At 58.5% G+C, this 13,068-nt stretch overlaps 1 protein-coding gene across 5 annotated transcripts in view; it reads left to right on the forward strand.

Moving 5' to 3' along the window:
• Upf1 (UPF1 RNA helicase and ATPase) overlaps nt 1–13,068 on the forward strand; it is a 22,608-nt gene continuing 9,540 nt past the window's right edge. For 2 of the 5 annotated variants that reach the window (XM_028856916.2, XM_028856918.2), the window contains exons 1-6: nt 2–453; nt 8,607–8,746; nt 9,664–9,753; nt 11,025–11,192; nt 11,561–11,741; nt 12,522–12,683. In XM_028856916.2, coding sequence (XP_028712749.1) covers nt 238–453; nt 8,607–8,746; nt 9,664–9,753; nt 11,025–11,192; nt 11,561–11,741; nt 12,522–12,683 — 957 coding nt within the window. In that variant the 5' untranslated portion in view covers nt 2–237. Of the gene's footprint in view, nt 454–8,606; nt 8,747–9,663; nt 9,754–11,024; nt 11,193–11,560; nt 11,742–12,521; nt 12,684–13,068 lie in introns of all 5 variants that reach the window. The other 3 variants (XM_028856917.1, XM_028856919.1, XM_037211860.1) reach the window with 2 other exon arrangements.

A 13,068-nucleotide genomic window follows, 5' to 3' on the forward strand; every position in this document is an offset into this window, starting at 1 on the left:
GGCCTGAGAGCGGCGGTGGGCTTTGAGGCGAGAGGCTGCGCGGAGGGGCACGGCGGCGGCGGCGGCGACTCAGCGCTTGGAGCCGGCGGCTCGGCTCTGCTCTCGGAGGCCGGCTCGGAGTCTGCCCGGCTCGAGGAGCGGCGGCGGCGGCTGCTCCGGGTTACGGCCTAGGCCTAGACGAAGCCTCGGGCTCGAGTGCGGCGAGGCGCCGACGAAGGGCGCGGCCCGGGCGGCAGGATGAGCGTGGAGGCGTACGGCCCCAGCTCGCAGACGCTCACCTTCTTGGACACCGAGGAAGCCGAGCTGCTCGGAGCCGACACCCAGGGTTCCGAGTTCGAGTTCACCGACTTCACCCTCCCCAGCCAGACGCAGACGCCCCCCGGCGGTCCCGGAGGCGCGGGAGGCCCGGGCGGAGCGGGCGCAGGCGGCGCGGCGGGCCAGCTCGACGCGCAAGTGAGCGGAGCGGCGCATGGCGGCGCCGGAAGCCGGGCGGGCGGGCGGGCAGGCGGGCGGGCTCGGGAGCTGCGGTGCCAGGTCTCAGTTAGCCAGCACTGGCCCGTGAACCTGCCCCAGGGCCAGTTAACAAGCCCCGGGTGTCTGCTTCACACTCCGGCTCCTTCAAGTCCCTGCTAACTGGCCCTAGATCCCCACTCTGGATACCTGTTTAACTGCCCCAGGTACCCTCCACCTGCCTCGAGTCCTTGGAACCTGCCCTAGATCTTTGGTGCCATACCCTGGTTCCTGTTTGCTTCTCCTTCCCTAGATCTCTGCTTCCACCCTCAGCTACTTGTCCTAACTACCCATCCCAGGTCCCGTCTACCTGCCAGTCCCTGCCACCCGCTCTAGTTTCTTGGTGCTCTGGCCCAGCTACCTGCCATCTCCTCTGATTCCCTACCTCTGTCCCAGCCACCTGCCCTGTTTCCTCCACCCATCCCGGCTGAGCAGTGACCTGCGTAAATGTCCTTCTTCCTATAGCGCAGGATCTGCTCTGGCCCAAGCCTCAAGCCAGAGCTGCCCTCACTCCGCTTTTGGGTGTGTCTGTGGTAACCTACCTGTCTCTCAGGTCTGAGGTGACCTGTCCACAGTTGCTATCCTTTGGGCCCAAAGTGCCCTCCGGGGTCACCTCTTTAGCCAGTCCAACCACCCCATCCCACCCTCTGGCCATTTCCACCCACCACCCCTCCAGTCAGGCTACTCCAGTTCAAGTTTGGGGGTCCCTGGAGCAGAGCAGAGCCAGGGTTTTGGCGCCTCTGGTGGAAGCAGCGCACTCGGTGGCTGGTTGGGGTGGCTAGAGAGGCGGTTGCTGGTTTGTTTTTCCTCTTCGGTTTGCCTGTTGCTGAAACCAGTGTTATGTAACTCCCAGGCTCTGCTTGGAAAAGTTGGGTTTGAGTTTTGCTCCTCAGAGGCATCGACAGTGGGTATCACATGGGTGACTGTGCCTCTGGGAGGGACTTTTGTTTTGAATGACAGGAGGCATAGGCATTTCAGCTTGGGCTGGGAACTGGCCACCACCTCATCAGATGGCTCTCACTATGGCTGGCTTGGTGTTGGGCACCTCTCAGCTTTGTTTTCCTGTATTCTCAGGGAGGAGCTACAGGCTGGAGCCACAGGTGTCCCTGTGCTTGGGCCTAGGGAGACACCAGGAGTCCTCATCAGTGATCTCAGACCTTGTTGTTGGGGGAGGGCCTTTGAGCTGGCTGGTTGAGTCATGCCTGTGGGTAGACCACCCACTTGGGCTCATTTTCAGCCCTAATAGAAGGAGAGGGTTGACTCAGCCCCACAGCCGCATGTGCATTGGAACAGGTGTACGTTGTTTCTCACTGTTTACCTTTGGTGTGGGGAGGTGGGGAGAGAACAGGTTGCCTAGAGGAGTGAGAGGTCCCTGAAGCCAGGCCTTCTGTCATCCCCCCGCTGGGTGGCAGGGTAGATCGACCTTCCTTTCAGCCTCATCTGTCTGGAGAGGGGAGAGATGTGTGGGGTCACCCACCATGCCGCAGGCCGTGATGGCGCAGCTGGAAGACCAGGAGTGGGAGGCCTGCCTCATCTCCAGGTCTTTGAGCGGCCGCTGAAGTACAGCAGCAGACTTGTGCCTGTGCTCGCATGGATGTGCCCTGCTCTGCCCGTTGAAACTGTAGATTGAGCCATGAGCTTCCACCCACCTGTGGCCTCTCTAACATCAAATCGCTGTCTGGGAAGGGAGCGAGCGCCTTTCCTCTGGTTTAGGAGGCCCTGCATCTGTGGACAGAAAGTGAACAGAATTGGAAAGTGGAAAAAGTCCTCCCTTGCACACCCAGTGGCCTTAGCCACCAGAAACATTGCTTTATTTTCCCTTACTCATCTTTCAGGGTGGATTTGGGGCTTTGGTCAGGGGCTTCTAGGAGGCTGGGCCGCCCACCCAGTAGGTTGAGCTTTTCCTGTTGGTCCATTGGTGGTTCTCCCCGGCTTTACTGAAGCAGGGTCATGGACCCTTTCTGTTGCTGTATAGATGGCATGGTGTGGTTGTCCCGTGTCTCATTTTTGTGGCTTATTCCTTTGGAGTGCAGACTGAACCCGGGCCCTGTCTGTGCTGGGCAGACACCCAACTGTTGTTCACCAGCTCTGTGCCTGGCTCTTCACCTGCTATCCTGACCTCAGAGTGCATCCATGTGCTGGCATGTGCTGTGTCCTTTTTGTGACTGAGTGACTTCGCTGCACAGACCCATCCCTGCTGACTTCTGCTGAGGCTTAGCACCTGTGGGAGGTGTTCTGGGGGAGGAGCTTGTCCTGGAGGGCCATGTCCCCACTGCTGGAGGGGCTGCAGGGCTGCTGCCCAGTGTATGGCTCTGGATGCTGGCCCGGTGGGTTTGACTGAAGTCTAGAGGTAGAGGACTGTTGGGCCAATGTTAGAGAACCCCCATTTTCTGTGTGAAAGGCCCTAGTGTTGGACAGAACCCTGCAGGTCCAGATGGAATGGGCTGGCACTGTCCTGCAGAGTCTCTGAGATAGGCCAGGCTTCTTATTTTCTGGTTCTTGACCCATCCAGGTCCCTATTTCCTCTGTGAGGACCCAAGGTAATTTCAGGTATCTATGGTTTGTCTGCTGGCTTCTGGGGAAGACTCCTGGGCTGCTCACCTCCTGAGCAGCACTATCGATCGCCTTTCTTTGTCACAGTGGAATCTGTGGGAACAGGACCAGTGGAGGGTCGGGTGTGGGCACCTGTCAGCATAAGGACTAGCATGGAGGAGCTGCCGGAGGAGGGTGAGTGGGCTGCGCTGCTGTTGTTGTGATGTGGTGGGTCTTTGGGGACCTGTCCCCACTGTCGCATTAGCACACAGACCTTCCGTCCTAAGTGAAAGGGTGAACGTGGAAATGCTAGGAGACAGATGCCACTGTGTTCCCTGGGGGTGACCTGGGGTTAGTGGCTCCGGGTGCCACCTGGGGCTCTGGTGTGCTGCTGTGGCCCCTCCAGTGCCTACCACCTCCTGGTGAACCAGCAGGGTGCAGGTGTCTTGTCTGCACGGGTCTGAGTGATGACAACGTGCAGAGAAAAGTGGCCTCCAGGCCGCTGGCTCCATGTCCTCAGCTGTCCTTGAAGTGGGATCTGTTCAGGGAGGGACATCACTGTCTGGGGACAGTGCTGCTCCAGCTCTGGGACTCTTGCACTTCATCCAGGCCTGGTCACAGGACACAGGGCCAGCCTGCTTGTCCTCTTCTCAGGGAACTTATGTCCTGCCCAGCTTCACCGTCCACGGGTGGCTCTTTATCCTAGTGGGCCACACCACACCTGCTACTGCCACAGCTAGACTTGAGTCCAGCCTCCGCAGTGTCCCACTGTGGGGTGGAAATCTGTCATGCTTAGCTTCTTTACCTAGCTTTGTCTGTCGGGGGATGTGAGCAAATCCAGACAGCCTCTTGCTGCCTCTGAGAGGCCCTTGGATGCTGGGGCCTGCTGCTGGGGCAGCAGTCTTAAGAGTCTGCAGCCACCGTGGCTCTCTGTGCTGTAGTTCTCCTCTAGAAAACACCTGCACCACAATGCCCACTAGCCAGTAGTCACACGTGAGGCCGATGGGAGCCCTGAGGCCCTCGCCATGCTCCTGCCTGGGGCTGGCACCCCCTCTGCACTTCAGGTGTTCTTTTGTGCACCACGTGACCTCGTGACAGCCCGTGGCCTGGCTTCTGCCCTCAGCCCCACGGCGCCTTCCTGTCCTCCTGTGTGGAGGACTGACTGGTGGAGGATGGCCCGGCCAGCTGCTCATTGTGCCCACTCAGCACTGTGAGGATGGTGGCAGTCAGGGTGACCTGAGTGCTTGTGGAAGCCTTTGGGGGCACTGGCCTCTAAGTTGGGTGAGAGAGAGCATGGCCTAGAGGTGGTAGGGGCTGTGGGCACTCTGATCTGCCCTTGGCAGAAGGTGAGGCAGGGGATGCCATGGCCGTGCTGTGTGCATGCCTCTGGACCTGTGGACGTGGTCTGTGAATGACCGAGGAACCCTGTCCTTTGGTCGAGTGAGAGAGAGGCCCCTAGAGTCTCGGTGTTGATTGGTGGCCCGCGGTGTGAAGTTTGGTAACTGAGGTGGATGTGTTATGGTCTGGGACAGTCTGCTCCAGCTCTGCCCAGCCTCGTCCTGGTGGGCAGCATGCCCGCAGCACTGCTGCTTCCTCAGGACTCAGGGTGCTTTGAGAGAGGTGTGCGGCTCCCCGGGGTGCCAGCCGCGCCTGTCACCAGGACGGGCTCTTCTGGCTGTGGTGGCCCTGTCCATGTGCATTTTTGCTACCTGTGTGGTCCCATCCTTGTGTGCCTGTGAGGGACAGGTGAGCTCATACCACACAGAATAAAGGTCAAAGGCCACAGGATGGAGAAGGGGGGCTTCTTGCTGAGCTGGACCCAGCCAGGTCACCCTCTTTGTAGGTCAAAATAGCTACGACTCAGCTTGGGTCCAAACTAAGGTTAAGGAAGTTGAGAGAGCTTCACAGGTCAGGAGCAGGCCCTGTCCTGAGGCTGGAAAGGCCAGCTGGAGGGATGTGGCTGTTCTGGAGGTTTGGGGGAGGGTACCCTGCCTATGTAGCTCCCACTCATCCCCCGCTTAGGGCCTGGAAGAACAAGAGATGACTCACTTTACATCCCAGCGTTTGTGTTTTGGAGGGCGGGCATGGATTTGGCTAAGACTCTTGGGGCCTCCTGGAGGGCAGGCTCTCTTCAGGGGTGGGACCTCTGCAAGGAGCAGGCCAAACAGCAGCCCTGGGGCCAGAGATGGATTCAAGGCTGCCCTGGCAGGTGCTGTGCACCTCGAGGCATTTAGCCGGGTTAACTGAGGCTGAGGGCAGTATATGCCAACCAAGGTCCTGGGGCACCAGCCAGCAGACTTAAGTGGGGTGATGCCCGTGAGACCTGCAGTACACCTCTAGTCTGAGGTCACAGCACCACACAGTGGAGACTTTCTACAAGTTTCTTCTGGAAGCAGAGTTCCCTTTCTGCACTGCTCTCTGATCCAAGGTCTGAGTTCTGTGTGTCTTGTAGGAATCAGTCTTCAGGAAGGTGACCCTTGTGGTTTAATTCACTTGACAGCTTCAGGGTGAGCCTAAGTGTTGTGTTAGAGCAGACTTTCCCCTGGAGCGCGGCCTGAGACACCCAGCGGTCCTGCCTGGGGCCTTGAGTTGGCTGGGGAGCCTGCGGCATGCCTTTGGGTCTGGTGAGGTGGCAATGTGCCCTGGACCTCCTCATGGGGCAAGGGCTTGCAGCCCTGTGCTGGCCAAGCCTTATTGCGCTGCCTGCTGTGGGGTCTGGCCCTCTCTGTGCCAGGTGCCATCCCTGCTCTTAGCTCATTCTGTTGCTGTCTGGGACCAGATGCACCTCTGAGAGTGTGAGATGCTTGTCCTCAACAATCACAGAATGTGTAGAGGTGGCCAGTCCGTTGCTAGGCTGTGCAGCGAGTCTGGAATCTTTTCAGCCTGGCCTTTGTGGGAGTGCTGGAGAATGTTCCTTGTATTTGTCTTGTATTGCCTCTCGGGATGACCAGGGCTTCCTGTCCGTAGCTTGCATGGGGACCTGAGCACAGTGCTGTTAGGACCTCGGTGCCCTAGTGGTGTCCCACAACTGGTGTTCCACATGCAGAGAAGATAGTTCCTCCTTTCCTTTTGAACACTATTTTTGAGATAGGACCTCTGACTAGCCTGGAACTCTGTAGATGAGGCTGGCCTTGGCCTTGAAGAGATCTGCTTCTCTCTGCCGCCTATACCACTACAGCTGGCCTGGGAAAGCTGGGTTTTTTTTTTTTTTTTTTTTTTTTTGACGTGAATCTGTGGCTGCCACACAGCTCAGCAGTGTGTGCCCACCCAGAAGTCTCAGTGCTCCATCCATCCCAGCACCACTGGAGCAAGTAAGACCCAGCACCCCTGGGGCTGCAGATGTCATTAGACAGAGGCCATGTGGGGCTGGGGAGAGGGCTCTGCAGCTGAGGGCACCGGCTGCTCTCCCGGCACTCATGTGGCAGCTCACACCTGTCTGTGCCTCCAGGACCTGACACCCCCCCATAGACAAGCAAAAAAAAAATATCGAAAAAGCTGAGTCAGGACCACGGAGACACCACCCTCCTTCCCATCCCTGTGATACAGCCCAGGCTCTGTGCACAGTGGGGACCATCTGTCAAAATTCCAGGCCAGGCACCACATGGGGGGGGGGCTGAGACACATGGGAAAGGGGACAGATTGGCAACAGCTCATGCATGGTCACAATAGGCATCAGCTGCATGGTCACAGGGATGGTGGCTCAAGACCACCCTAGAATTCCTTCTCAGCTCCGTTTGCATGGCTAGAGGACACCGTTCATGGCAGAGACAGGCAGAAATTGGAGCTCTTGTGCTCGTGGGGGGCGGGGGAATGGAAAATGATGTGACCTGGGGAGAATTGGTGGCTCCTCAGAGCAGCAGGTATGATGGTGTGTGGGCAGGAGAATTGAGACATAGCCTTGGACCCTGTAGTAGCCACAGTCACAGCGGTCAGGACAGACTCCTAGTCTTGCTTCACTGCTTTTCAGGCCTGTGCCACCACCAGAGTCACCCAGGGCCTGCCCCATTAGAGCTCAGGTCCCAGGGAGGCTCTGAGCCCTCTTCTGTGTTGATGCAAGCCCCTGCCAAAGAGTGTGAGCAGATCTGTCGCCTGCCTATGCTTCAGCACGGCCAGCCTCCCGGAAGCTGATGTGGCACTGGGTCACTCTGCTCTTCAGTTTTGCCAGCCTGGAGCTCAGAGACAGGTGACAATGAACTTCATAGGAGGTTTTGTCTAGCATGGCTGGATTTTGAGTAAGGTGAGGGTCCCAAGCTGGTGACTCACAGGAAGTGGCTCAGGGAAGTGAGCCAGGCAGGTTCTGTAAGAGCCCCCACTTACAGGCGCTCCCTAGTATTCTAGCACACAAAGTTCTTACTGGCTGTGGCTCTGGGGAAGGGAGTGCTGAGTGGCCATCGTGGGACAGGCACGTCCCAGGGTGAGAATGCTACTGACATGCTCACTTAAAAGCAACCCTGACGGCCGGCGGTGGTGGCGCACGCCTTTAATCCCAGCACTAGGGAGGCAGAGGCAGGTGGATCTCTGTGAGTTCAAGGCCAGCCTGGGCTACAGAGCGAGATTCAGGACAGCCAGGGCTACACAGAGAAATCCTGTCTCAAAAACAAACAAACAAACAAAAGCAGCCCTGATCCTGGAACCTGTGGTAATCCCGCCTCCACACCTGGCCTGCTCTGGGTTTTTGTCATGGTTTTAAAGGGTTTCTTTGTAATGATGTACATTATAAAGGGCCTGGGGCTGGAGAGAGCGCTAGGAGAGCTGAGGAAGATGAGTCTAGAGGTTACTCTGGGTCCTCCTTGTCTAAGAATGCGTGTAGACTGCAGAGCACACTCGCACGCCTACCCCTGGAATCAGTGGACACATGCTCCAGCCATATAAGTGCATCTTGCCGGTGTTGGGAATGCCCCCGGGATCCTGGCCTCTCATGGGCACCTGTCTTTAGGGTCTGAGAAGTGACTCGTAAATATCTGCATGTGGCTTCATCCATAAGCATCAGCTGGGAGGTGTCTGAAGGTGGGAACCTGGTGCTGAACCACGTGACTGATGGGTTGATCAGGAGGTATCTGTTTCTACCTCTTGGGTCTGAGTCCTGGTGCTTGGCCTGGTGGCTTTGCTACTTCTGGGCCTTTGGAGAGAGAGAGAGAGAGAGAGAGAGAGACAGACACCCAGCTGCCTGGCTGCCTGGTGGCCAATTGCTGGGGAAAGGGTGCTCTGGGGCTGAGGTTTCTGGGGTGATGATGGAGCTCTGCCCCCCTCAGGCCAGCCAAGGCAGCGCGGCCTCAGTGGTGGGATTTTAGTGCAGACATCCTGTGCCGTGACCTGGAGGCCCTCCCTGGTGGTGTGTCCCTCTCCATAAGGCACAAACTGGGCATGGAAGTCTGGCTTCTGCCTTCATGCTACACAGCAATTCCCAGGGTGTGTGTCATGGGTTGGAAAGGTTCGTTGTCTTACTCCTGCGCACTTCAGCTGTGCCCTCCATGGTCAGGTGGGGTCAGACTCAGTGGGACACCGCGCTGTCACCAGCTCTGGCACCCTGGGGCTGCCTTGGTGACCCCTGTGTTCTGCTGTAGGTTGGACCAGAGGGCATCTTGCAGAATGGGGCTGTGGATGACAGTGTGGCCAAGACCAGCCAACTGCTGGCTGAGCTGAACTTTGAAGAAGATGAAGAAGACACATACTACACCAAGGACCTCCCAGTCCACGCCTGCAGGTAGGCCAAGAGGTGGCTCCAAAGTCTCTGTTGCTTGTCAGGACCCTGGGCTCACAGTACCTGACACCCTGAATTCATTTAGCTCTGTGGGTTCCCCTGCACTACCCCTACTCCTTGGTTGTTAGGAGCTAGAGAGGAGCCACAGGGAACCTGAAGAGCCACTCTGAAAGGTGGGGCATGGACAACTACGTTTGTCAGTTGTGGGTCAACTACGGTTGTCAGCCTCCTCAGAGGCACACAAAGGAATTAAGGCTTAAAGAGTCGGAATGTCTTTGCTGCATACACCCAGCTCAGCTTGTCCGTCCCCCAAGGCCAGAGCTGGTGTCTCCACTGGGGCTTCTGCAGCCACCTGCTGCCCTCTGCAGGACAAGTTTGGCCTCTCTGCTCCACAGACCTAGCACCTTCATTACTCATGGCTTTCCTGATTGACAAGTGCTTTCCAGAGCCACAGGCAGGCTGAGCTGGGCGCCCTCGTCCTCCTTGCTACCACATTAGACTAGGACCCGTGATAGCATGTTCTGGTTTGACGGTTCCTGCCCCTACCTGCCCAGCACACAGCAGAGCTGTGGAGAGTTATGGAAAACCGGTGATTTAGGGTGCATAGGGTACCTCAGCACCACCAGCCTCTGAGCTGGGTCTGGGGGTTCGCTGGGCCCACAGTGCCTTCTGCCAAAGTCAGGTGTCCCCTGACCACAGCCTTGCTCCTAACCTGCAGGCCGAGGAGGGGGCCGGGGCCACCTTGGCCTGCGCTGCCTGGCGTCTGCGTTGCCCTCGCTCTGCCCTGTTAGTGGAGGTGACTTTGTTACTTGACTTGCTGGGTTGACTTTGTGTTTAATGGAAACCAGAAGCTCTGTAAGAGGCAGGATTTATCCCAGAGGCTGTGGGCCAGCACTGACTGTGGGGTTTGGACTTTCCAGTTACTGTGGAATCCATGATCCTGCCTGCGTGGTTTACTGCAATACCAGCAAGAAGTGGTTCTGCAACGGCCGAGGAAATACTTCTGGCAGGTAGCTGACAGCCATGCATGTGTGTTTAATCAGTGGTGCTTGGGTGCTGGGAGCTAGGATGTGACGTTGGAGTGAGGCGTGGAGGGGAATGGCGCTGGTGAACCTGGGCTCCCCTCTGCCTGGTGTAACTTGAAACAGATGGTGGCGTGTGAACGCCTCGGCATGTTTACCCTTGATTGATTCTCTGGCTTGCTCATTATGCGAGGAGTTTGGCTTAATTTCGTTCTCGGTCTGCGCCTGTCTCTCGTGAGATGAGGCTGGCACGGCCTGCTTGTCCTCGTTCCTGGGAGGCCACGGGCATCCAGCTGGCCCGCCTCACTTGATTGTCTTGGGCGAATGGCTCCAGACCCCAGGTCATATCGTTACATCCTGGTGCTGCTGCTGAAGCCCACTTCGTGCTGGCTTTCCGCGATGGTGTCAGGGTCCCCCACTGCCAGCAGTGGTCTGTATCTCAGGACGCTTTTAGAAAGGATGCCACAGGAGCCTGTAGCTGCCCGGTCTGCAGTAGGGTCAGGGGCAGTGAGGCAGGGGCCAGCGGTTTAAACGGTCTCAGTCACCTTCAGGGATCAGCAGGTCCCATTGTCAGAAGGTTCTAGACAGCCGAAGTGCTGTTCCGTAGGCATCAGCTCCTTCCATGCAGAAGAAGCGATAGAGTAGATCTCACCGTGGGCGGGAGGAAGGCCTGTCCTGGGTTGGGATGGGAATTGGCCACTCGAGGCAAGGCATCGGTGACCACTTTAGGAGGACTCAGGCCTGCAAAGCTGGATGGCCACCAGGGGACTCTGGTGAAGGCTGTCATGGGGTCAAGCTAGTGTCTCCTGTGACCGTCAGGAAGAGCTGGCAGAGCCCATGGGCCTCGGGGGTGAGGTGGCCAGGCTGACATGGCCACCCTTGAGGGAGGCCCCGTCCTCCGACGCGGCAGCATGGAAGCTGTCCTCCGCAGAGCAGCCTCTTGCTGCAGGGACTGCACGGGAGAGGAGGGCCTGGGGGGGGGGCATGCGCTGCCCGCCTGCCTGCTGGTAGAGGGGTAGTTAGGACCGTGAATGGGGCCAAAGAAAATGGGAGTGGGGGACGTGGCGGGGCTGTGAGAGACAGCGAACGGGTTCTGCAGGCCGTGGGGTGAGGCAAGGCTGAGCTCCCGGGTGCGTAGGCCTGAGGTAAGACTGCCCGTGCTAAGGACCCAGGGCCTTCCACGGGGCTGCAGGCCTGTAGGCCTGGACGCGCAGAGAGCCAGGCTTGGGTGTTGACTGCCAGTGGTTTCCTGGTCCCAGCCACATTGTGAATCACCTGGTGAGGGCCAAGTGCAAGGAGGTGACGCTGCACAAGGACGGGCCGCTGGGCGAGACGGTGCTGGAGTGCTACAACTGCGGCTGCCGCAACGTCTTCCTGCTGGGCTTCATCCCCGCCAAGGCCGACTCGGTGGTGGTGCTGCTGTGCAGGTGAGCCGCCCACCGGCCGGGCGGGGCGGGGGGCGGGGGCGGGGCCGGGCGGGCAGGGTGGGGCGGGGGGCGGGGCCTGCTGACGGGTGGGCGGGGCCTTGTGTGTATTCTGGTCAAACTGGAAAAATTCCAGCACTGGGGAGGCAGAGGCAGGAGGATCTTGAATTCAAGGCCAGCCTGGGCTACATAGAGGACAGCCAGGGCTACGTAGATGAGACACTGTCTCCAAACACGGAAAAAAGGAAGGAAGCAAGCAAGTCTGCTGTGAGCTGGGGCCAGAGCCGTAGTGTGCAGATGCTGCTGGCTGCGGGCTAGTCAGATGTTCCTGGGCCGGTCCCAACCCGCTCTCCTGCCCCACCCCTGCGCAGGCAGCCCTGTGCCAGCCAGAGCAGCCTGAAGGACATCAACTGGGACAGCTCCCAGTGGCAGCCCCTGATCCAGGACCGGTGCTTCCTGTCATGGCTGGTCAAGATTCCCTCGGAGCAGGAGCAGCTGCGGGCACGGCAGATCACGGCGCAGCAGATCAACAAGCTGGAGGAGCTGTGGAAGGTGAGCCGTCCAGAGACAGAAGCACACAGCCAGCCGGACGCGGGGGCCTTGGGGACGCGGGGGCTTTGGGGACGCGGGGGTCTTTGTATGCTGGCTGAAGGGGACAGAGCAGATGGTCTGAGGAGTTGGTTTAGGTTGCCATGAGATTCCTGTTTCAGAGAGCACCTGTCCCTGTCTCAGGACGAGTCAGGCCTCCAGGTCAGGTATGGGGCTCTGGCCCCTGCCTTCCCTAGGCCCTGCTGGGAAGGGGGTCTGGCTTCAGGCTCTGACCTTGTTCACATCTTGTTAGGGATGTCAGTTGAGCACCCTCTGACCAGGAATCCTAAGTAGTGTGGGACAACAATGTTGTAAGCCCTGTCCAGCTTAGTCTCTGCACCTGGCGGCCAGGTCCCAGCTATCTTGGTGTGCCCAGATGGTGTCCTGTCTCAACAGTGGGGCTTATTGAAGGCAGTGGCTCCCAGGGGAGGCAGGAGGGTGCAGGATACAGGAGATGGACCCAGCTCAGCGGAGGAAGTCCAGGACTCTGCGATCCCTTGGTTGTGGGCCTGAGTGTTGTGCTGGGCCCGGGGTGCTCTCTCCAGGTTTCCTGGGGTCAGAAGCTGTCAGGCATGCCCACAGCCATCGGGACAGTAGGTTTAAGCGCAGGCTCACAGCACAGTGGCCACGCTCCACCCACGAGGGTTTGTGCCAAGAGGCCATGCAAGCCTCGGGTTCCTTGCGAGCTCTTGATCGCTGGCTGTGGGTTAAGCGGGGTGAGCACAGTGCTATTCTCGGCCATAGGAAAACCCTTCGGCTACCCTGGAGGACCTGGAGAAGCCAGGTGTGGATGAGGAGCCACAGCACGTGCTCCTGCGGTATGAGGATGCTTACCAGTACCAGAACATCTTCGGGCCCTTGGTCAAGCTAGAGGCTGACTACGACAAGAAGCTGAAGGAGTCACAGGTGACGTGGAGCGGCATGTGGGCTGGGTCTCTAGCAAAGCCTCTCCTGAGGGTTCGAACCTGGATGGAACCAGGCACGTAAACGGCGTTAGGCCGGGGCTCTGGGCATTTTGAAAGAAGGCCTAAAGTGTTTCTTGGTTTTAAAATCAGAGAGAACCCCTTGTGTCTGGTTAACAGCTTTGTCTGCAGCTCCAACAACATTTCTGGGAGGTGGGCCCCATGCCCCCGGCCCCCCAAGCACCTTCTCGGGTCTGCTGAGACTCTGCAAAACCTGCTGCGGGGACTGGCCTAGGCAGCGGGTGTCGGGGGATCCTTGTTGCTTCTTTCCCAGATGTTGGCGTTCCTGGCTGTGGGTGCTGTGCACTGCCCTCCAAAGGCTGCACAGC

This window comes from Peromyscus leucopus, chromosome 17 (assembly GCF_004664715.2).
Source record: "Peromyscus leucopus breed LL Stock chromosome 17, UCI_PerLeu_2.1, whole genome shotgun sequence".
Classification (NCBI taxonomy): Eukaryota; Metazoa; Chordata; class Mammalia; order Rodentia; family Cricetidae; genus Peromyscus; species Peromyscus leucopus.